The sequence below is a fragment of the Amblyomma mixtum genome, chromosome 6, assembly GCF_055824585.1.
Source record: "Amblyomma mixtum isolate Tamu chromosome 6, ASM5582458v1, whole genome shotgun sequence".
NCBI lineage: Eukaryota > Metazoa > Arthropoda > Arachnida > Ixodida > Ixodidae > Amblyomma > Amblyomma mixtum.
The window spans coordinates 137,493,432-137,515,012 of NC_143017.1; the positions used below are offsets into that span (position 1 = coordinate 137,493,432).

Below are 21,581 nucleotides of genomic sequence, written 5' to 3' on the forward strand. Positions count from 1 at the left end.
ACTATCAAGCCGCTGCTAACAGCGCCGGCCGTTCACTTCGCCACGGTCAGCGGGCAGGCTCCGTTTGCTCGAAACGCCGCTGAGAGCGCTGCAATTTGGTAGCGCACGAGCGTAGTCACGTGGTACTTTTTCATAATTCGCGGGCTTTCTTTAAATGTCGGAAAAAAGGACACCGTAGGAGATACGATGCCGCAATAAACGGGATCGGTTGTTTATGAACCTCCTCTACAACCTAACGTAACGGTCTTGGCACTAAAATGAATATTTGAAATTTTGCATAATTCATCACAGTCAATTAACTAATTAAGCGCAATTAAAAAAATGCACCACATGATGGCGAACAATGTGTCGTTGGTTTCAGCGGGCTGCGGTTTATCGCTTTTTTTAAATCCTTGGTTCAAGTTACGTGAAACACCCCGTATAGCTCTATGCAAGCAACGGTCAAGAATTCACACGCGACCATCGCTTGATGCTGCGACTTTCAGCGTTAGCTGTCATAGTTTTCTGTGCTGGTGATTAGGATATTCATGAGATGTTAATTAGAAGAAATAATTAGTCTCTCATGACTGCTGCCTTTCACGAATTTGTCACAAATGGTACTTGTAAAGCCAAAAGACATAAAAATGCACCTGTACGCGCCTGCAGGAGTCGCTTGTTGTCTTCGCCTAGAAGCCGCTGTTTCTCGAGCGATAACCTCAGAAACGTGCCCCCGTCTGTGTGACGTCTGTGTTTCCCTGGCAGGGGCAAACCCGTGTTTTCTTTTTGCTATGTTTCGTTGAGCTTCGCGGGTGCACACTTCGAGACCTTGACGAAATTGGCGCTTATGTTCTCGATCGCCTAGAACTCGATCGTTGATGGTCTGCAAGGCCACATGGCATCAACACAGCGTAGCGAGTTATATTTTTATATTAAGCGATAAGAGCGTAAGCCGGCATCTTCGAGCCTAGCGAGGCTTTGCTCTGTCTTCCTTTTTAAGCATGAAATGCTTTTAGCCCCCGTTGTCGGCAGTATGGTGACGTCACGCCGAGACCGAGAGCCATCATCAGGGCACTGAAATCCACTCATCCGGGCATTGAAATCCACTCATCCGGGCATTGAAATCCACTCATACGGGCACTGAAATCCAGTCATCCGGGCACTGAACTCCAGTCATCCGGGCTCTGAAACGAGAACATCTGGACACCGTACGAGACTTAACGAGATTTAACGAGACTCTGTAAGCCCTCCTACGCGACCAGCATGCAAGCGCCGGTTGGTCTCCAAAGGAGTCACAAAAAATAACTGCTGCCAGTGCCTTCTCAATGTTTATCAAGATATCAGTCGCTGTGCGTTTGATAACGCACGGAATTATAATTTCCGATTTCTAATAACGCGTGCAAAAAGCACATAAATGCCACGATACACTTCGTTGTCATACGTGATCTCTTAGGGGCTTCGCGCATCGAAGCAAAGCCGCGCAGGCGCATAGGGGCCCGGGGGAGAAGCGCTGCGTTCAAAGGGCAAGGCATCGCGCCGAACGGGTGGTGGCGTTCCTCCCTTCCATTACGGTGCGGTTCGGGTGTCCACCGAGATGGCAGAGAATTACTGCGCCATTTCCTTTCCTCAAAAAACCTTGCGTTCAAATGGCAGGGCATCGCGCTGAACGGGTGGTGGCGTTCCTCCCTTCCTGTACGGTGCGGTTCGGGTGTCCACGGAGATGACATTAGGCCCGTAAACATTTCATGCTTACTCTACTCTCGGTTACGGGAGAGGCAGAGAATTTTTTATTTATCTTCTCTGACTAGAAAGGTGAATTGGACTAATTGGTTAAGTAAGCAATTAACTAAACTCAAACTTACTTGGAGCATCACTATACGATCCCTTTAATTGGTTACATGGTTAGTAGCCTAAGTACAATTGGCCCCGTTTGAAATTCGCGCACTGTGACGTTACGACCGTTTCGACCAACTGAAAAGCGTGACATTTCTGTCGACAGCTCCTGCTTACAACGATGAGGCATTAAAGGCTTCCGCCTTAAAAGTAACTCTCGATGCAGCTAGACCACTATGCATGACCGCTATGACGAGTCAGCTTACGATATGTGGATGGATGATAGGAACGTCTCCTTTGAAAAGAGGTAATGACAGCTGCCACCAAGCAAGAGTTTTTTTTCATTATTTAAAGGCCACAAACCACCGTGCGGCCAGCGAGGCGCATTTTATCTACGCTTTGTCCGCCTGCCTCTGCCCCCTCCCTGGACGAACACCATTTTTTTTTCGTTATTTCATTCGCCAGCCCTGCGCTACAAGCCGAGAGTGAACAACGGGCGACGAGATCATCGAGCACTTTGCATTAATGGCTACCTGTTTAAAGCGCACTTGGCATGCGACACAAGCCCGTGAGAAGCGGTGAGAAGGAGGCCAGAGATGGCGATGCTCCTAGTGGCGCCATCTGTTGTGCACAAAGTAAACCGATCTCTGAGCAATCTATGTTTGCATTTGCCTTGTGTCTACGTCGCAGCCAGTAATTTTCCATGCCATAAACGAAAATCCCCGTAACTATAGACCGTTTACAGACCGTTTGCCGCTGCGGTGGCTCAGTGGCTATGGTGCTCGGCTGCTGGCCCGAAAGACGCGGGTTCGATCCCGGCCGCGGCGGCTGAATTTCTTTGGAGGAGAAATTCGAGGCCCGTGTACTGTGCGATGTCAGTGCACGTTAAAGAACCCCAGGTGGTCGAAATTACCGGAGCCCTCCACTACGGCGTCTCTCATAGCCTTAGTCGCTTTGGGACGTTAAACCCCATAAACCAACCAAACCAACCGTTTACAGAGAGCAGTTTGCTCTGTCCATGACAGATGGCGCCACTAGGAGGTGCGCCACTTCTGGCCTTCAAAGCCGGCCTCAGCAGCATCACCGCGCATTGCGAAACGCTGTTGCGCAGCTTGTGTACGAACGCCAAGTGACTCTTAAACAACCCAGCTGTGATACGGATGTCATGCGTATTGTTGAATTAATTTAGATGTTTGTTGAATTAATATCTAGATCTAATATCCCTGTGGTGTAAAGTCGGAAAAATAGACGCGCTTGTTACATAAAGGAAACCGCGAACAGTTACCGCCGTTTTTGGAGGAGCTGTCTTGTGAGTTCATGCTGCTTCCAAGCAGAACAGAACGTTAATGTGTTGTTCCACGAAAAAATAAACATATCACAAACGCCGCGCGCCAGTTTATTTCAACGCCTACAGTACCTGCGGGAAAGGCAGAACGAGCGTACCTATGCCTGTAACCTTTCTCACCATCGACAAACACTGATGAATGCATCGAATGATTGGTGCGTTTTAGACCTTTGCAATAAGTGCTTCCTCGGCGTCGGCACAGTGCTCACTAAACTGTCGTGCGTACTTAACGCTAGCACGGTGGAAGTAGCAACTGAGCGTTTGCAAAAGTCCTCAAAGGAGGCGCTTCAACATACAATTCTGTCGCCTAGTGCAAATCTCTGCAGATGTGCGCTAATGCACAGGACAGCGGTGAAATTTATCATTACAGGACTTCGAATATTCCAGCTTATTCCGGCTGCTTACATCTGCGGGTGCTAAACTCCGAGCACGTTTCAGTTTTACTTAGCAAGAGAGCACGGTCGAACGTCGCTGAGCTTCTGAGCGGGTCCTTGAAAAAGTTCCATACTCTTCATTTGGAAGCCGGAATGTTAACGGAGGATAAAGTAAATATCTGGACAATCGGTCGGCGATCACACGTACGCGGACGTTCGGTTGTAAGACGCGTGCACAGTACTGAGCAGCGAACGTTCTTGATAGCTGTGAACACATATTCCTCCATTCGGCAAAAATATCGGGCTCTAAAAAGCGCGCTTTCAGGCATTGGTCCGCTTTTAATCTGCAGTTCGACAACAAGTTATGCTGTCCAAAAATCTCTGCCTCTCCCGTAACCGAGAGTAGAGTAAGCATGAAATGTTTACGGGCCTAATGTCATCTCGGTGGACACCCGAACCGCACCGTAATGGAAGGGAGGAACGCCACCACCCGTTCGTCGCGATGCCTTGCCCTTTGAACGCAGCGCTTCTCCCCCGGGCCCGTGTGCGCCTGCGCGGCTTTGCTTCGATGCGCGAAGCCCCTAAGAGATCACGTATGACAACGAAGTGTAACGTGGCATTTATGTGCTTTTTGCACGCGTTATTAGAAATCGGAAATTATAATTCCGTGCGTTATCAAACGCACAGCGACTGATATCTTGATAAACATTGAGAAGGCACTGGAAGCAGTTATTTTTTGTGACTCCTTTGGAGACCAACCGGCGCTTGCATGCCGGTCGCGTAGGAGGGCTTACAGAGTCTCGTTAAATCTCGTTAAGTCTCGTACGGTGCCCGGATGTTCTCGTTTCAGAGCCCGGATGAGTGGATTTCAATGCCCGGATGAGTGGATTTCAATGCCCGGATGAGTGGATTTCAATGCCCGGATGAGTGGATTTCAGTGCCCGGATGATGGCTCTCGGTCTCGGCGTGACGTCACCACACTGCCGACAACGGGGGCTAAAAGCATTTCATGCTTAAAAATATCGTTACGTGGTGAACTGATTGAATAAATATGAACGCGCAGGTAGCTGACCGCGGCATGTTGACACATGCGAGCCGATGCCGGCAGTCTGAAGGAGACGAGTAAATCAGCTGGTTGAAGCAAACATTTTCCAGCACCAACAGGTTCTATGCGCACTCACCAGAAATGTTTGTGGCGTCCGGCAGCTCGTTATCCACAACGAGAGCCGGAGAAGCGCCTTGCAGCCGGGCACCAGCGCGCCGGCAGCCGTCGATGCCCGAAGGCCAGCGATGGCGGAATGCATGGTCATGTGACCAAATATGGCGGCGCCCATGCTCCCGCGTTGTAAAGCGTCTATACCAAGAAATAACTATTTTGGGTTGTTCTGAAGGCACACGATCGCCAACCTCGGGGCGCTTTTTCCTCTTTGCGTGATGAACCGCTCAATCTGTTGTTTCGGTTGACCAGAGGCCATAATGTATAAGCTGTCCATTTTCCGTTGTCCATTTCGCGTTTATTCAGTCCTCTGTCTGTGGTCACCCAGATGTACCCGCAGCTTTCAAGGGTACGGGGGCATGCGACCTGGCCATTGGATGGTTGGAGACGGGACCTTACCATTGGCTGAAATTGGATGCAATATGCAGCCGATGGTGAAGTCCGGTCGCCAGCCACACAAAGACCGGGTCGTTTGCCAGAGAGGAGTGATATAGGAACGAATGGACGCGAAATGGACAACGGAAAATGAACAGCTATATAGGATACGGCCCAGGTGACCACTGAAGCACGTTTTTCGAAAGCTCCTGCTTTCCTGCTTTTAGCGTAATAATGAAAAAGATTGTTCTCTTGTTAACGTAATAATTACAATATTCTAGCTCTGTTTCGATCGCACTCTCATTAACCAGCTGGCAAAAGCGTCGGCCGCCGCTGCCTTTTATGCTGGATTAGCTCTCACAGCTTTAACCGCTATAAGGAAGGGAAGAAAAAATTCCCTGTCTTGTAAGGGGGAAGCACTATGTGGGAAATTTCTCACCGTAAAATCTGCTCTCGAAAGTTGACGTAGTTCTAGGAAGTCGTGATCTTCATTCTCTTAAATTTTCATTAATCGTTTATACCCAAATTATGAAGGAAGCAAAAAAAAATCATGTATAAAGTATTGAAGATGATTATAGAGCAAGCTAACAGTGTCCTTATTCCTCTGAATTATTCGTGAACGTCTATGGAACACTGAAATCTAACGCATGTTCCAGCAAAAATTCGAAGATATACTGCTTAAGACTTAATGATGTTTGATGAGTGTAGTGTAATTTTTTTAGGCAAGGCAAATGTTTTAACGAAGGTGTCAACGATGACTTTGTTCAGCACTTTTCGCAGCGTAGCGTTGACATGCTTTCTCGGCGTGTGAACGACGGCGTTCTTCCAATTCTTCTTCGGTGAGGACACGCTTTGGTGCCACTTTCGAGAACTTAAAATTTTCATCTACTGCAGCGAACATTAACGCAAAACTGTTTCCTGGCACGAAACGAACTCTGGAAATACTGCACACCTGACGAAAGAAGTCACACGATCGTTCCGGGCACTAACATTGCCATTAGATCACTCCATGGACCGCATTCCGTGGTCCGAGCTCGGCCCGAGCCCGATACTCAAAACCCGGCCCAGCACCTTCGACTTCAAACCTGGGCCCGGATTGGGCCCACTATATTATCACTGTACTGAGCCCAGGCCCGGCCCGCCAATCTCGAAGCGAGGCCCAGGCCGGGGCCCGTTCCCGCAGCAGCACAAGAGGTAAATTGCTCACTGAGTGCAGGTAGCAATTGTCCTTGGTGCAGAGCTAGCCCCACGCTCTGCCATACATTTTGGGAATGCCAGGAGAAAACGGACAAAAATTTAATAGCGCCATACCCGACACACGAGCAGTGGCAGGAGGCCCTGACGAGCGACAACCTGGACCAGCAAGCCTGGATCTTCCAGCTACCGTATTGACTCGCATATAGGCCGACCTTTTTTTTTTTTTTTTTTCAGAAATGTTGCCCTTAATATTTATCGACTTATATTCGTGACCAAAGAACGTCGACCTATATTCGTGACCAAAGCGAACAAAAGTAGCGAGCTAATGGAGTTCTGTTGTAACGCCCGCCGTTACAAGTAGCGCCGGCTACACTGAACATGCTCGTCTTGGACTCGTTCAGAGGCCACATTTGCCCGGGCGTCAACGAAGCCCTACAGAAGGCAGGCACAGACCTTTTCGTCATACCTGGTGGTATGGCGTCTCAGTTACAACCCCTGGATGTCGCCGTGAACAAGCCTTTTAAGGACCGTATCGCCAAATATTACAGGGAATGGCTCGCGAAGCACAATGCAGCCATGACGCCAACGGGACTCCGCAAGAAGGTCCCACTCAGCGAAGTTGCGACATGGGTCAAGGATGCGTGGGAAGATCTTCCAGCGGAGATCATCACTACAAGGTTCAAAAAATGCTGCATTTCTAATGCACTCGACGGCAGCGAGGCCGACGTCATTTGGAATGCCGAGGTTGCCTGCGAAGCATCCCAAGAGGAAAACTTTCCCGACAGTTCTGACGAAGATGAGGCTTGTGACAGCGACTAGCGGTATTTAGTGGCCAAGTTTATTTTGAATAAAAGTTTGTCATGTGCATGTTTTCCGTTTTTCAAAAGATCTGAGTCGACTTATATTCGGATAATTTTTGTTTATTTCTCGGTGGGCCCAATGTATAGGGGTCGACCTATATTCGTGGTCGACCTATATGCGACTAAATACGGCAGTCCGCAAGTCATCTGCTGCCATCGGAGTCCTGGACTAGGGGCCCCGACCACCCGGAAATAAAAGTCTTCTCTCCTTCTCTCTATTCTCCTGCTGCACGGACAAAAAAGTGGTCGGAAAAGGCGCTCAGTTTTTTGTAAATACAAAAAGAAGAAAAGATATGGCGCGTTCGCTCCCTCGGCTTGAATGACAAATCGTGACTGTGCTCCTCGCCCTTTCTCTCTTTCTTTTTTTCAGTCCCATTCTCTTCCTCATTGCAGGGTAGCCAAGCGGAATACCCTTCTGGTTAACATCCCCGCCTTCCCTCTCTATCTTGTGTGTGAATAGCCCCGAAGTTCCGAGACCCAAATTAAAGGGTTGCATACACGCCCAACAAACTTTTACCTCTAGATTTTTAACCAGTAATCTTTTTTCGGCCCGCAATGTCTAAATATTAAAACGTCCTCGAAACCCTAGCGATGTCATTTCTTTTTTTTTTTAGTTTGCTAGCGCTGAAACCCCTAATCTCAGATTTCGCCGAAATTTGCCCGTCCAAAGCTTCTCTCCGTGACCTTGAGGTTGCTCGGGAAGAGAAAGCTGGGTCTCACAATCCCCACCGTTGGGAGCACCTGCCATCGCAGGGCATTGGCGCATCCCTTAAAGGGCAACTGAAGCGGTTTTAGAATTCCATGAGTTTAAGGTTGCCGAATGTGCGAAATGTGCTGGTAAAGACTGCGAAATCGTTTTGCTCTAGCATTTGAAATGGTGGCGTAATCGCCGAATAAAGTCGTCGTCGGCGTTCAGGCTTCTCTGGAGTGCACAGCGACGGGCGGAGGCCCCGATAATGACGTCACGCATGACGGCACTACGTTTCCAGCGAAGAAAGGTTTATTTCATGGAAGAAAACCGACGTCATCGAAGGTGAAGCTCACGATTCATTGTTTGCCGCCGCCTGACGACGCACAGCAGCATGCAGGCGTAAGCAGCGGACATCCGAAGTTCCGGCGATAATGACGTCACTGCCGAGTTTCCTCGCACTTCTCCAACGTATTGACGAGAAGCCTGAACATCTTCGCGGTTTTAATCGACGATTATGTCACCATTTTAAATGCTAGTTCAAAAATACTTTGCAGGGTTTGTCTAGAAGCTTGATAGATTCGAATTCTTGAATAACCTCGAATTCTCAAAAAACCGTTTCAGCTTCCCTTTAAGCGCTGCACCACTGCGCCAGGAGTGGTATGAGGACTCCCAGTGATTTATGAATATATAGGCATGACGCATATGCCCATATATGCCCATATATGGACGTATATGGGCATCATATAAATATATGGCTAGATAGCGTCTTATCCTTAAAGGTGCACTGAAGAGGAATCTGAACTTGTCTTTTTGCCGCGGGAACTCGATCTACACGTTCCGAGCTTTCTTAGAAACTGCGATTTACTGCCCTGTGTGGCCGATTTCCCCAATTAAGTCGAATTAACGTCCGGCTCCCGCCTTTTTTTTTTAATTCCGCCACGTACGGTGGGCGGAGTCGACCAACGCGTGGAGCGCCTTTCACCCAGTCCCGTGGCGGCTTGCCGCTCTGCCATCGGCGGAGTAAAACGTAGTAGTCCGTAGTAGCAAATAGTCGACTCCGCCCACCGTACGAGGCAGAATTCAAAAAAAAAAAAAAAGGCGGGAGCCGGACGTTAATTCGTTTTAATTGGGGAAAGCGGCCACACAGGGCAATAAGTCACTGTTTCTAAGAATGCTAGGAACGTGTGGATCGAGTTCCCGCGGCAAAAAGACATGTCAGAATCCTCTTCAGTGCACCTTTAAGGCAGAGGTTAAGTCCGATTTCTCCGATCTTTGTCTGACGCCTGCTCAAGAGCAGGTGTCAGATCTTTGTCTAACGCCTGCTCAAAACCGAGTCGCAAACCGAAACCGAAGGGAAAACCGAAATGCTAGCGCACCCAATTCGCATTTGGCCTAACCACAAGAAATCCCCCGCCATTTTTTTTTTAACGACCGCGATTTCTAAGGTTGAATTCATGGCCACACTGGTCGCGTTTCTATTGTCACGTTGTAGTGACGGCAGTCCAGTGGTCAGAAAGACTGTAACAAGACTTTCAAACGAAGCTCTTTATTTGGGCTGACTTGCGCCCGCAAAAGAACTAAACAGCACGCAGTGGTGTAAGCAACAAATGTGCTCGTCAGTCGTCGAACTACGAATGCCCGCCGCTCGCGGCATCGCTCAATTTAAAGCCGGCAAGTAAACTTCGAGATAACAGGTCAAGATCATCTACAGTAATCAGGAAACACGCAGATGCAGCTCTTCGTGGCTATGGTCAATCGATATTAGTCCGGTCGCTTCTCGCGTCACGAACAAAAATGATAACACCCATTTCCTGCGGCCTTGCGCGAATGAACGGACACTACAATGATACAGTGGCGATCAATATGATGGTGATCGCTCGAGCGGCGACCGAGGCACGGAGCAGCGCCACGTTACGTCACCACCTTCCGTGGCGAGGGAAACATCAGAGTAGCTTCCCTCTCTCTCTTTTCGCTGTTCCTTGAGCTGCTGTCACTACCTTTTAGCAAGTCCCAAATTTCGTTTTTTTTTTTTTTACGTTTCAGCAGACAGATACGCACGTGTCATAATCTTGTGTATACTTTTAGACCGTACGCAATCAATTGGAAGTTAATCGTGCGAGCGTCAACCTATGCTAGAAAAAGCCGCCTTGCGCGGCATTTTTTTTTTTATCTTTCAGGAATGAAATTACGCTAGCTTCCGTTGCACTCAGGCTCTTCCACAAATAGCGGGCAGTCTTCGCAGTAACGATAGTGTCAGGTTTCACTTTTTTCTTTAATTCACCTGTTATATCGGCGAAAATGAAAAAGAAATGATATACAATAAAGATAAACCGAAGCCCGGACAATATTGTTGGTAATAGGAAAGCAGTGATTCATTGAACAGCCAAAGGGCGAGGGAAGCTATCATAATTCTGCATTTGTGTGGTAAAAATGCGCCACGCGAAGACGCTGTCTTAAAGATCCGCCACCCTTCGTGAGATAGCCTTGAAATTCATTCCGATCATATTATCGGCCACGATATGAGGCAACGCCGCGGACACATGATTTCCATGAAAGAAAACAAACACAAAAAAAAGGAGGCGTCATAGGGGCGACGGTTGTAGCCCGGAAGAGCCCACGAGGGAAAGAAGGCAACGCAGTCTTTAGCGTCGCAGTTCCGATATCGGCCGCTATGCAGCTTGAAAGGCCCGCCGGTCAATGGTCGCGCGATCACCTTCAAATTGATCGCGACTGTACATGGCATTACCCCCTCCGAAAGCAGCATCATCTCGATGCTTTAAAATGAAAATGCGCTATGATGTATGGCCCATATAGTAATGATCGACTACAGGGCGTTCAAATGGCATGTCGCCAATTCGCGACACTGTGCGCGTTATAGGGTTAAAGAGCGCCTCCATATCCTCTTGAATTCAGCTACCCCCCCCCCCCCCCCCCCCCCCCAACCCTTCCACCGACGCTATTTGTCTCGGAGAGAGTCCCTTACATAGTTACCAATGTAAAAACAACAAAAAAAAAAAAACAGAGAAGCCTTCTACTGGCGCGTCTCGTTGGGTCTGGCCGGAGGCGCCGTATAGGCGGTTGCATTGTGAGCGGTTTTCCCGTCTACTGCAGCCGCCAGCGGTCGCGTTGTTTTTTTGGGGTACGACGTGTACGCAGATGGCACAACGAAACGCGTTGAACGGCTGCCGTGAGCGCGCGTGCGCGGTAAATGCACCGAGGCGACCTTGGTCGGCGCTGCCCGGAGGCGCCCTTGGGTGCGCTGCTAGACGGAACGGCACTACGTGCGCCGCGCTCTCCGGCCGCCCATAGAAGCCACATCAAAGCTCCCTCGCCCTGATTAGGACTCAGTATCGCTACGGCGCTCGACGAGTGCTCGCGGCGTGCTAGTCGGGGGTTGAAAGAAATCCTCGGCGCGACGGCGAAATGGAGCCCGGATTTGTGGAGCACCTCGTGTTACAGACTGAAGAAATAACACTAGACGGCACCGCCGAGGAGTCCCTAGCGGAACTTAAGAAGCTTTTGGAAGGTATGTTTTTGCTACATTGCTCTTTTTATGGTGTGCGACGTGTGCAGACGCTAAACAAAAGGCGTCGTAGTGCTGAGAGAGACTAAAGCGAACAGCTTTTGGAAAACAAGATACATTTACTGCAAATACGAGCTAGTGTCTGATAACTCGTGAAGAAGTGGTTTTAACTGCAGCTATTTGCTTTGCTTGAGAGCTATACCGTAGTGTAGTCTGACCGTGCGGCACTACGACCAGTACAATCGCCGCATTGCATAGCGTCTTAAATACATAGAACCTAGTTCTCTGCACCTACCGGGACTGTAATGATGTATCAAAGTCTTTCGGAGATCAGTTTTGATGTATGCAAGCTCTAGAGTGAGCTGACTTAATTTTTTTTGTGAGATGTACTGTGCAGTTCTTATGCGTGCATGGGTATCTGTAGCCGTCGCACACTGTACAATGTTTTGCGCTTTAAATTCTGCGAAATACTGTAGGAATTCGCATTACTGTTGGTGGCAAAATGGCGGAAACAATTATGGAGCATGTGATGGCGACGCAGCAGCTGTTAACGACCCGCTGCCAACGAAGCGAGCACTGAAAAGTATTGGAACCCTTCGTCGGCGGCCGTTCAATTCCGTCGGAATATATAGGGAAAAAAACTTCGCTATTCGCTCTCGTACAATGAGCATGAGTATGCCAAACATGTATGTTGTTAAAATCACCAGAGTGCTGAGAAGCTGTAAACAGAGTGCCAGGCAGGCGATTTGGATAAATATTGCCACGTATCATTGTAGTGTCCGTTCGTTCGCGCTCAAAACCGCAGGAAACGGTTGTTATCGTTTTTGTTCGCGCCGCGAGAAGCGACCGGACTAATCTCGATTGATCACAGCCATGAAGAGCTGCATCTACGTTTTTCCTGATTACTGTAGATGATCTTGACCTGTTATCTCGAAGTTTCCTTGCCGGCTTTAAATTGAGTGATGCCGCGAGCGGCGGGCATTCGTAGTTCGACGGCTGACGAGCAAGTTTGTTGCTTACGCCGCTGCCGTGCTGTTTAGTCCTTTTGCGGGCGCAAGTCAGCCCAAATAACGAGCTTCGTTTGCAAGTCTTGTTGCTGTCTTTCTGACCGCTGGACTGCCGTCACACAACGTGACAATATGTGAGTTAAGACGGCGGTCCCAGACCTGAGCGGCCACTGGCCATTTTCCACAATGTTAGCGCTGTCGCTATAGTCCTTTCATTTATAATGAAAAAAACAAGTTCTAGTTCATTAGAAAGATAAATGTGTTTACGTTTCGTCGGTATGCATTGTTAATAGCACTAATCGTTCGTACCAAGTACAGTAAGCAATAAACGTAGTGCATAAAGCATTACGTTTGTACTATTTGCCAGCTTTCGTGCAGTGTTTCGGAAAAGCTACTGTATCAAAATGAGGGCTGCTTCTTCAGTGTTTAAATGAAAAGTCAATCTCGTTACTTTCATAGCGGTTCTAGGCTCCAGTGGATGGCTATTTAAAACCGGCGTTCTAAAAAGAACAAAAAAGACAAAAATGAGGCATATTACGGGCATAATACCTTTTCATTCAACTAACAAAACATCTGCATATCTCGCACACGTGTGTCAAATGCTTATCTCGTTATATGCGCCTAGCGCGCGATACGCTGAGTAGGGAGGAGGAAGGAGACCAGCTAAAGAAGAAATACGCGGAGGAACTACTTAAAGAGGAAATGACCGCTTTGTTTGTGGCTGGTCTGCAAGACCCCGTGCGCAGGTTCGTGCTCTCGCGCAAGCCGAGCAATTTCGACCAAGCCGTGGCGGCCGCATTGGATGAGGAACGAAATGAGGCGCTAACGGCGGCCGCAGCGAGAGTACGCGTCATAGAGAGAGCGGTGCCCAACCCTGAGGTTGCTCTCTTGACGCGTACTCTCGCTGCGGCCGCCGTTAGCGCCTCATTTCGTTCCTCATCCAATGCGGCCGCCACGGCTTGGTCGAAATTGCTCGGCTTGCGCGAGAGCACGAACCGGCGCACGGGGTCTTGCAGACCAGCCACAAACAAAGCGGTCATTTCCTCTTTAAGTAGTTCCTCCGCGTATTTCTTCTTTAGCTGGTCTCCTTCCTCCTCCCTACTCAGCGTATCGCGCGCTAGGCGCTGAAGCCGCGACGCAAGCGTTCTCACGTCCTCCCCTACCATCTGTCCGGCGTCACGGAACCTCTGTACCCGCACATGACGTGGTTCAGTGTCGAAATGCTCGAACGCGAGCTTCTTAAATTCCGTAAATGATTTTGTGGATTTTACTTTTTCGTCTCGCCAAGCAAAATCATGAGCAGCTCCTGCCATCTTACACCTCGCCATTCCCAGCATTTGAGCATCGGACCATCCCCCCATTTTCCCAATCTCTTCTAGCATGGAAAAGAAATCGCAGATTGGAACCCCTGTCTTATCTCCCGTAAACGTCGGAATGACGCTTCCTAATGCCAGCATGCTTGCTCCGAGCGACGGCTGTGGAGTGGGAGCTCCGTCAGTTACAGACATTTTTTCCGCTCCAGCCCTCCGGTGCCTCAAGCCTCTCAAATGGGGGTCAAAGTCCCACAATCAGTCCCGTGATTCCCCTTTGATTACAATTTTGAAGTCATGAATGTCGCAGCATTCAGAGGACATTTGCTTTTGAGACCCCACTTCTGACACCAGTGTGACGACCCCACATAATGCGCAGGTCCACACGGGACGGAGAGGCAAGAAGACACCGAATGGCTCAGTTTAAACAAAGTGATGTAATCAATAATTATACATTGTACATCAGAGGCTGGGGTGCCCGAGCTTACGTGGCGACGCCGTCATGGGGGCGATGGAGGGGCTCCGGAGTTGCGATCCGTCGGTTGCTGGCAGAAACCGCGCGCCGTTCGGCTTCGGCGCTGAAGGACCCTTTTTCGTGTCCGATCTCGTCCTGCGCGTGCCTTTCGTCCGCACTCGCCAGCTATATCTGATCCGCCGGCCACGCCCCATCTCCTGTCTTCCCGACTGGAATGTTTCTTTCTTCCTCCTTTCCACGGCGGCGCCCTGCGGCATCCCCGACATCCCTCGTTGGAATGTCGTTTGTCTCCCGCCGGCAGCTTTCTTCTCTTGTCCTTGTACGGCCAGGCAGCCTAATTGGGCTGGCTTCCCTCCCGCCGGCGCCTTTGTACCATTGTACCCCTTCAGTGGCTTGCCGCCGCTGGGGGCTCCGTCAACGCGGCGCCGCTGAACGCGGACCGTACCCCTTCAGTGGCTTTGCCGCCGCTGGAGGCTCCGTCTAGGCGGCGCCGCCGAACGCGGACCGTTTAAGGGGAGACAAGGGAGTAGGACGGTTGAGCACAGAGAAAATTCCGCCGAAGATATGGGCCCTGGTAGCTCACGCACGGAACGTCACATATGTCCAAAATTTCTTTGAGCTACGCATAGTACTTCTTCAATTTTCATTGTCCAAAGTAAACTGATACTGCGAAAGCGCGACCCACGGCGGTCTGGTTCTGAGTGTCAGACCTCCTTGGGTGAAAGGAATCGTGATCTCGGGGTTCGGGATCCCATTGAGCATAGATCGGAGGACTCTAATCAGTCGGCTCGCTCGGGATAACTCAGGCTCGCACTCAGATCATGATTTGAGTAGTGAGTGAGTTCGCACTCACATTCCGAGTATGATCTGAGTCGTGAGTGAGTCCGATTAACATTCAGATCTGAGTCGTGAGTCCGGCTTCAGGCTCAGATCCTGGCTTATGTTTTCCTTACGACGTTGTGCGCTTCGTGTTTTTTTTTCTCTCCTCATTTGCTGTAAGCGGAGAGGAGGAAAGATTTACACCCACGCTTGAGGGAGAGGCGGCTTGGAGACTTCTGTGGGCGACCCAAGGAGAGGTTACGCAGAAGCTAAGAAGACGGCTTTTTGTCTCTTCCCCTTTGCTAGTTTACGCGGGCGCGGTGATGAGCCGCGCGGGGATGTGTCGGAAGTTTTGACCGGGTTGTGCCATGTCGCTGTGCGACGGGGAATTCTTGCTACTTGGGTGCTTCAGTGCGCCCACATGTCTTTTAATTGAGTCGAAACGAGTGAGTGAGTGAGCGCAAACGAGTCGCGAGTTCAGATGAGTCAGTAAGCCCTAATGACTCTGACTTGAGGCAGACGAGTCGTGCAGATTGAAAACAAAAGCAGCAAATGTTGCCACTGTGTAGGAGAAGTGGAGAAGGGTACGCGCAGCCTATATTGGCCTTCACCACACCAGCCTTGACCGCTACGGTTAGGAGAGTGGCCTACGCTGCGCTGAGCATGTTTCTGCAGTCGGCATTCATTAGTTCGGGCGTTTAGGAATACCAGCCCGCACCGTGCAGTCGGGACAAATATATTTGTTTTATTAAAAGGAAGCCGCAGTCGAGAAGCAGCTGCCATGCCACCGAAGTGAGTTTATGGTTTTATGGTTTATGGGGGTTTAACGTCCCAAAGCGACTCAGGCTAACCGAAATGAGTGTTGGATCGGTTGGAGCTGCAGCCGCCGAGAGAATGAAAATGCGACGCGCAAGCCAAACTGAGGCACAACGGCAAGCAGTTAGACAAAAGAACGCTGTAGGAATCTTTGTAACGCCCCAGGTTTAGTGTTATGAGGATCACAAATCTGTGCGTACGTCGTTGTCACACGGGCACTTTCGAACGTGATCGAATCGATCGGGATCGAACTCAAGTAGATCCGGCACTACTACACGGTCAGTACAACCGTATTCGTGGCCGAATAACCTGTACTACCTGCGCTCGACCCCAAGCCGACTCTTGAAGCGCGATCGCGAATATTTCGAGGGGCTACCACCCTCCTACTCCGGAAATAGTGCAATTCGTAGAATATCGGACTGTAAAAGGAAATCTGAAAATAAAACGCACAGAAAGATATTCTGAAAAACAATAAAATATTAAATGGTCTGGTTATTGTGCTCGATGCTGCTCCATTTTCACGCATGTGGCAGCACCACATGACGGCCTCAGCGTAAACTGACGCAGCACCACTCGTACCCAGGCCGTTCGCATGGAGTGCTGGGTGTTTGTGCGGTAAACTCTGCGGCAGCTGCCCCACAGTCAAGGGATTTTCCATCCGAGGCGCTTTTATTTACTTTTATTTGATTTCGAAGCCATATGTTTGCACCCATTTGTACAACCACGTGTGCATGCTGCGCCATCTGTTATTTAGCAGGAAGGCCGACTCATCGATCGTGATCGAGCTGAAACGTGTAGCAGTGTTGCATGGGAAGTAAGTACGCTCGGCACTTCAATCGCACTCGTACTCGATCGCGATCATAAGTTCCCTTGTGATAGCATACGCACGGACACTTCCGATTGTGTGAGTCTAAGAAAAACTGGATGAGAAGAGATGTGCAGCCATAGTATTTATTTATTTATTTATACAGAATACCCCTAAAGGCCCTCGAGAGGGTATTACATAGGGGGGGGGGGGGGGGCACAGGCAATTGAACAGAATAAAACAAAACCACAAATATAAAACAAACAACAAAAGCACAAATAAGACACTTTGGATGACATAAGTAAGCAAAAGAATCAATCAAGAACACAAATAAGACACTTTGCATGACATAAGTAAGCTAAAGAATCAAAAGAATGGCAGGGCGACAAAGAACAAATATTACTGCAGTATTAAAATTATACAAACAGAACACTAGTACAATGAATCTTTTTAGTAACAAACCCTGCAAAAAAAGGAAGCCATGAACAAATAAAATAACAATGTATGCGAAGAGTTAAGCAGTAGTTATTGAAGATATAAGTTTAAAATATTTATCAGGATCAGTGGTGGTTGCGATATGTGAAGGCAGAGTGTTCCAGTCAGATATTGTGCGTGGTAAGAATGAATGCGCATAGATAAATGTGCTGCACGTGAAACGTCTAACTTTAAAGGGATGATCGCGGCGGTCAAAAATCGAAGGAGGCAAAGAAAAAAAGTCGTTATGAAGTGATGGATGATGATAAAGTTTATGAAAAAGTGATAGTCGTGCAATTTTACGGCGGAGACATAAATCCTGGAGACCTGCGCGTTTCTTTAAGGCTGTGATGCTGGTGTTACGTGAATAATCGGAGTAAATAAAACGAACGCCGCGGTTCTGCAATGATTCAATTTTTTTATTAGGTAAGATTGGTAAGGGTCCCAAATAGCCGAGGCATATTCAATTTTAGGTCGAATTTATTTTTATTTATTTATTTATTTGAAAATACTGCAGCCCCATTGAAGGGGCTATAGCAGGAGTGGGTACAAAAATGTGGAACAATTCCACGCATACAAGAGTACATACAAGCATTACAAATATAAACGCTAGAAAAACAACATACAATGCTACGACTCAATTGCCGACGCAAAATCAGAGATTGATAGTGCACGAATGTTGCCATCCAAAGAATTCCAACACTCCACAGTGCGCGGAAAAAAACTGTATTTGAAAACGTTAGTGCGGGCAAACAAAGGTTGGATATTAAGATCGTGATGGCTCCTGGTTGCAGATGGTTTTGAAAACGAGATATGCTTACCCCCTGAAAGGCAATTAGCAGAATGGACTATGGAGTGAAGAAGTTTTAAGGACTCAGTTTTTCGGCGGGATGCAAGCGGGCTTATGTTTAGGGAAGACATCGCAGATGAGGGTGAAAAATGAAAGTCGTAGCGGCGAAAAATAAATCTTACAGCTTTACGTTGCACAGATTTTATTTGATCGATTTCACATTGCTTGTATGGATTCCAGACATTAGAAGCGTATTCAAGAATAGGGCGAATTAGAGTTTTGTACATGAGTAATTTTGCTTCTTTAGGAGCATCCCGTACTGTGCGCCGCAAGTAACCTACCTTTTTAAGAGCTTTAGCTGTGATGTAATCGATGTGTTTTGACCATTGCATATTGTGAGAAAAAACGACGCCAAGATATTTATATTCATGAACCCTTTGCAGTGATGCGTAGTCGTAATTAGAAGGTGATAGGCGGTTGGTGAAAGACATGACAACTGTTTTGCTGAAATTGATGTTCATCTGCCACGTATTGCACCAGTCACGGAACATACCAAAAGACTCATTCAGAAGGAGGTGATCATTAACAGAGTTGATGGTGTGGTACAGTACGCAATCATCGGCGTATAGACGGATCTTGGAGGTTATACTGTCAGGTAAATCATTAATATAGAGCAAAAATAGCAAAGGGCCAAGGACAGAGCCTTGGGGAACACCTGAGGTAACATCGGCTAAGGAAGAATCGACGGAATTGAAGCGAACAGACTGGGAGCGGTGTGAGAGGAAATCGGCAATCCAATCAGCGAGTTGAGAGGTATTGAGAATTACTTTTAGTTTGCATAACAATTTAGAGTGAAGGACCGTGTCGAAAGCTTTTGAGAAATCGATGAATATAACATCGATTTGGTTACCGGCGTCTATGCTGAGAAGAATGTCATGTGCAAATTCGGTTAACTGAGTCACTGTACTAAACCCCTTACGAAACCCGTGTTGAGCTCTGGACAGAAGATTATTTGCTTCAAGAAATTCCATAATGTGTTTATAAATAATGTGCTCTACGATCTTACATGAATGTGCAGTTAAAGAGATCGGCCTATAGTTAGAAAGCAGTTGTTTGTTGCCGGATTTATAGAGAGGGAGTACATTGGCGAGTTTCCATGAGGAAGGGACAATGCCAGTAGAAAGAGATTTTTGAAATATAATTGAGAGATATCGAGATGACCAGAGGGAATAACGTGCTAGGAAGGTGTTTGGGATACAGTCCGGTCCAGCGCATTTTTTTGTGTCAAGGCACAAGATAAGATTTAAAATCCCCGGAGTGCTAACCCTGATATCTGAGATAGAATGATCATGATTAGGAAGACTGAAAGGTGGAATCATGTTATTATCACGTGCAAAGACGGAATGAAAGTAGGCATTAAATGCATCAGATATTTGAACAGGGTCAGTCACAATTTCTTCATTAATAACAAATGAGGTGGAGGAAGTGTTTGAGGGTAGAACAGAGCGCCAAAATTTACGAGGGTTATCTCTTAGCAGCCCTTGGAGCTCAACGCGGAAATAGAAATCTTTAGCAGAGTGCATTTTAATTCGAAGTTCATTTTTTGCAGCTTGAAATCGAGCAACAACATCAGGGTTATTGTTACGTGCCATGCGTCTCAGCCGGGCCACACGACGTGACATCTGTAAAACATCGCGATTAATCCAAGGAAGAGTAGGATTTCTTTTCTTTGTTTTGACGGGAACAAACTGTTTAATGCACAGTCTAACAATTTTTTCGAAATATTCAACAAGGTCATTAACGTCGCCGTCACGGCTGAGCGCGCAGAAGGCGTCGAAGCACTCGGCTAGTTTGTCGATTACGGAGTTGTCGTCTGCGTGATGGAAATCCGGAAATGACGTGAAGGAGTACTGTGGGTTACTAGAGAAGCGGGACAGGGTAAGGAGAGCTGCTTCATGGTCAGAAATACCATCGACAACCGTACACTGAAACCCGGGGTCTATTAGGTTGGGGCTTAGAAAGATTAAGTCTAGCAATGAATTCAGCCTGGTGGGAAGCGTAACTATTTGAGTGAGTCCAAGAGAGAGTGAGATATCCATCAACTCTTTTGCTAAAGAAGCGTCACGGCCAGAATAACACATCGATGGCCAGTGAATACCAGGCACGTTGAAATCATCCATGAAGATGATGTTTGATACTGAAAGGCTATGTATGAACTGACCAAGAGAGGGCAAAACATCAGCAGAGGTTCCGGGGGGTCGGTAAAAAACGCCAATAATAACAGTCTGTTTTTCTAAATAAAGCTTGCACCAAATTGACTCGGTGTTGCATGGAGCAGGAAGTATAGAAAATCTAAGATAAGAACGCAGAAGTAAAACAACACCACCTCCTTTGCCCTCATGCCTGTCAGCACGGATAGCAAGGTAACCAGGTGGGGTAAATTCAGAGTCATATATGTCAGGGTGTAGCCAGGTTTCAGTGATGCCAATAATGTGAGGGTCATGGGAGGACACAAGCGCGAGAAGATCAGGGAGTTTGTTTGAGATGCTTCTAGCATTAAGATTTAAGACAACGAGACTTGGTGGCGAGCTAGGTGAACGTCAACGGGGTAACGGAGGAAGCTCACTAGATTCGGTAGCTTCATGACAGGGTAACGAATGAAGCTCAGAAGATTCGGTCGCATCGTGATGGGGGTCCCGTTTCAAGCTACTCGAAGCTTCATCCCATGTGTACCTGACACCATCAATGAAAGCATGATTGTACCGAAGCTTCACTTTTGAACCACCGTCACGAAGCGAGGAAGATGCATTCCATATTTTCTTACGAAGGGCACGGACGCTCGCAGAGAAATCCTCAGTGATGTAAAAATCTTCCCCTTTGAGTTTCGATACGTTTTTCATGACAACAATCTTCTCACTGAAGTCGAGGATCCTTAGAATGACAGGTCGTGTACGTCCATCACTGGGTCTGCCGATGCGATGACAACGCTCAATGCGCGGACATTCTATGCGAAGATTTTCAGTAAATATTTTGCAGATTTTGGACAATAAACTGGCGCCATCTTCATCAGGACTCTCTTGTAGACCGTGCACAACAAGATTGTTCCGCCTTGACCGGTTTTCTAAGTCTTCATTCTTTACAACCAAGTTGGATATTGTTTTTTTTAATGAGGTAATGTCCGAACGGAGGTTAGCGCTCAATGACTCAGAGGCTGAAGGAGTTGCAGATGATTCCAGTGATGAAACACGAGCTTCGAGGACATCAAGACGAGCGGAAAAAGTTTTCTTAATATCTGTAATGTCACTAGCGATTCGTTGTTGACCAGCAATCAGTTGCGAGAGCTGAGAAAGGACGTCTGCGACCCCCGGAGTGGAGGACAAGTCAGTATTGGAACGCGTTGCCCGCTTCCCGCTAAGATGTTTAGACGAGTTAGCTGAGACTGATCGTTTAGGGGGGCCTGGGTTTTGTTCAACGTCCCCGCTTTGTAGAAGGCGAGAAAAGCAAAATACAGCATTTGAACAGAAGGTAACAAAACTGTGTGGGCAGGAAAACAGCAGCAAACAACGATCATCAGATCGAACGCAGTGAGCGTTCTTTAGGTAACATACCTGCACGAAGAACATGCAACGATTAGGCATCTTGTAGAGGCTGCTGCCGTCCTGCCCACTGAAGCGGTGCGCCGGTGCGGTCCGATT

General features: G+C 48.0%; 2 protein-coding genes across 3 annotated transcripts in view; one reads left to right on the forward strand and one right to left on the reverse strand.

Moving 5' to 3' along the window:
- The window catches only part of LOC149340521 (alpha-tocopherol transfer protein-like), a 71,947-nt gene that overhangs the window by 21,667 nt on the left and 28,699 nt on the right, over positions 1 to 21,581 (forward strand). The window contains exon 1 of one of the 2 annotated variants that reach the window (XM_089549323.1): positions 11,031 to 11,393. The exons of the other annotated variant lie outside the window; for it this stretch is intronic. Within the exon in view, the coding sequence (XP_089405449.1) occupies positions 11,291 to 11,393 (103 nt within the window). The 5' untranslated portion in view covers positions 11,031 to 11,290. Of the gene's footprint in view, positions 1 to 11,030; positions 11,394 to 21,581 lie in introns of those variants that run through there. 2 annotated transcript variants of the gene reach the window in all.
- Positions 16,755 to 21,516, reverse strand: LOC149340522 (uncharacterized). Its single transcript, XM_089549314.1, has one exon. The coding sequence runs from the start codon at positions 21,507 to 21,509 to the stop codon at positions 20,487 to 20,489; it is 1,023 nt and encodes a 340-aa protein (XP_089405440.1). The 5' UTR covers positions 21,510 to 21,516; the 3' UTR covers positions 16,755 to 20,486.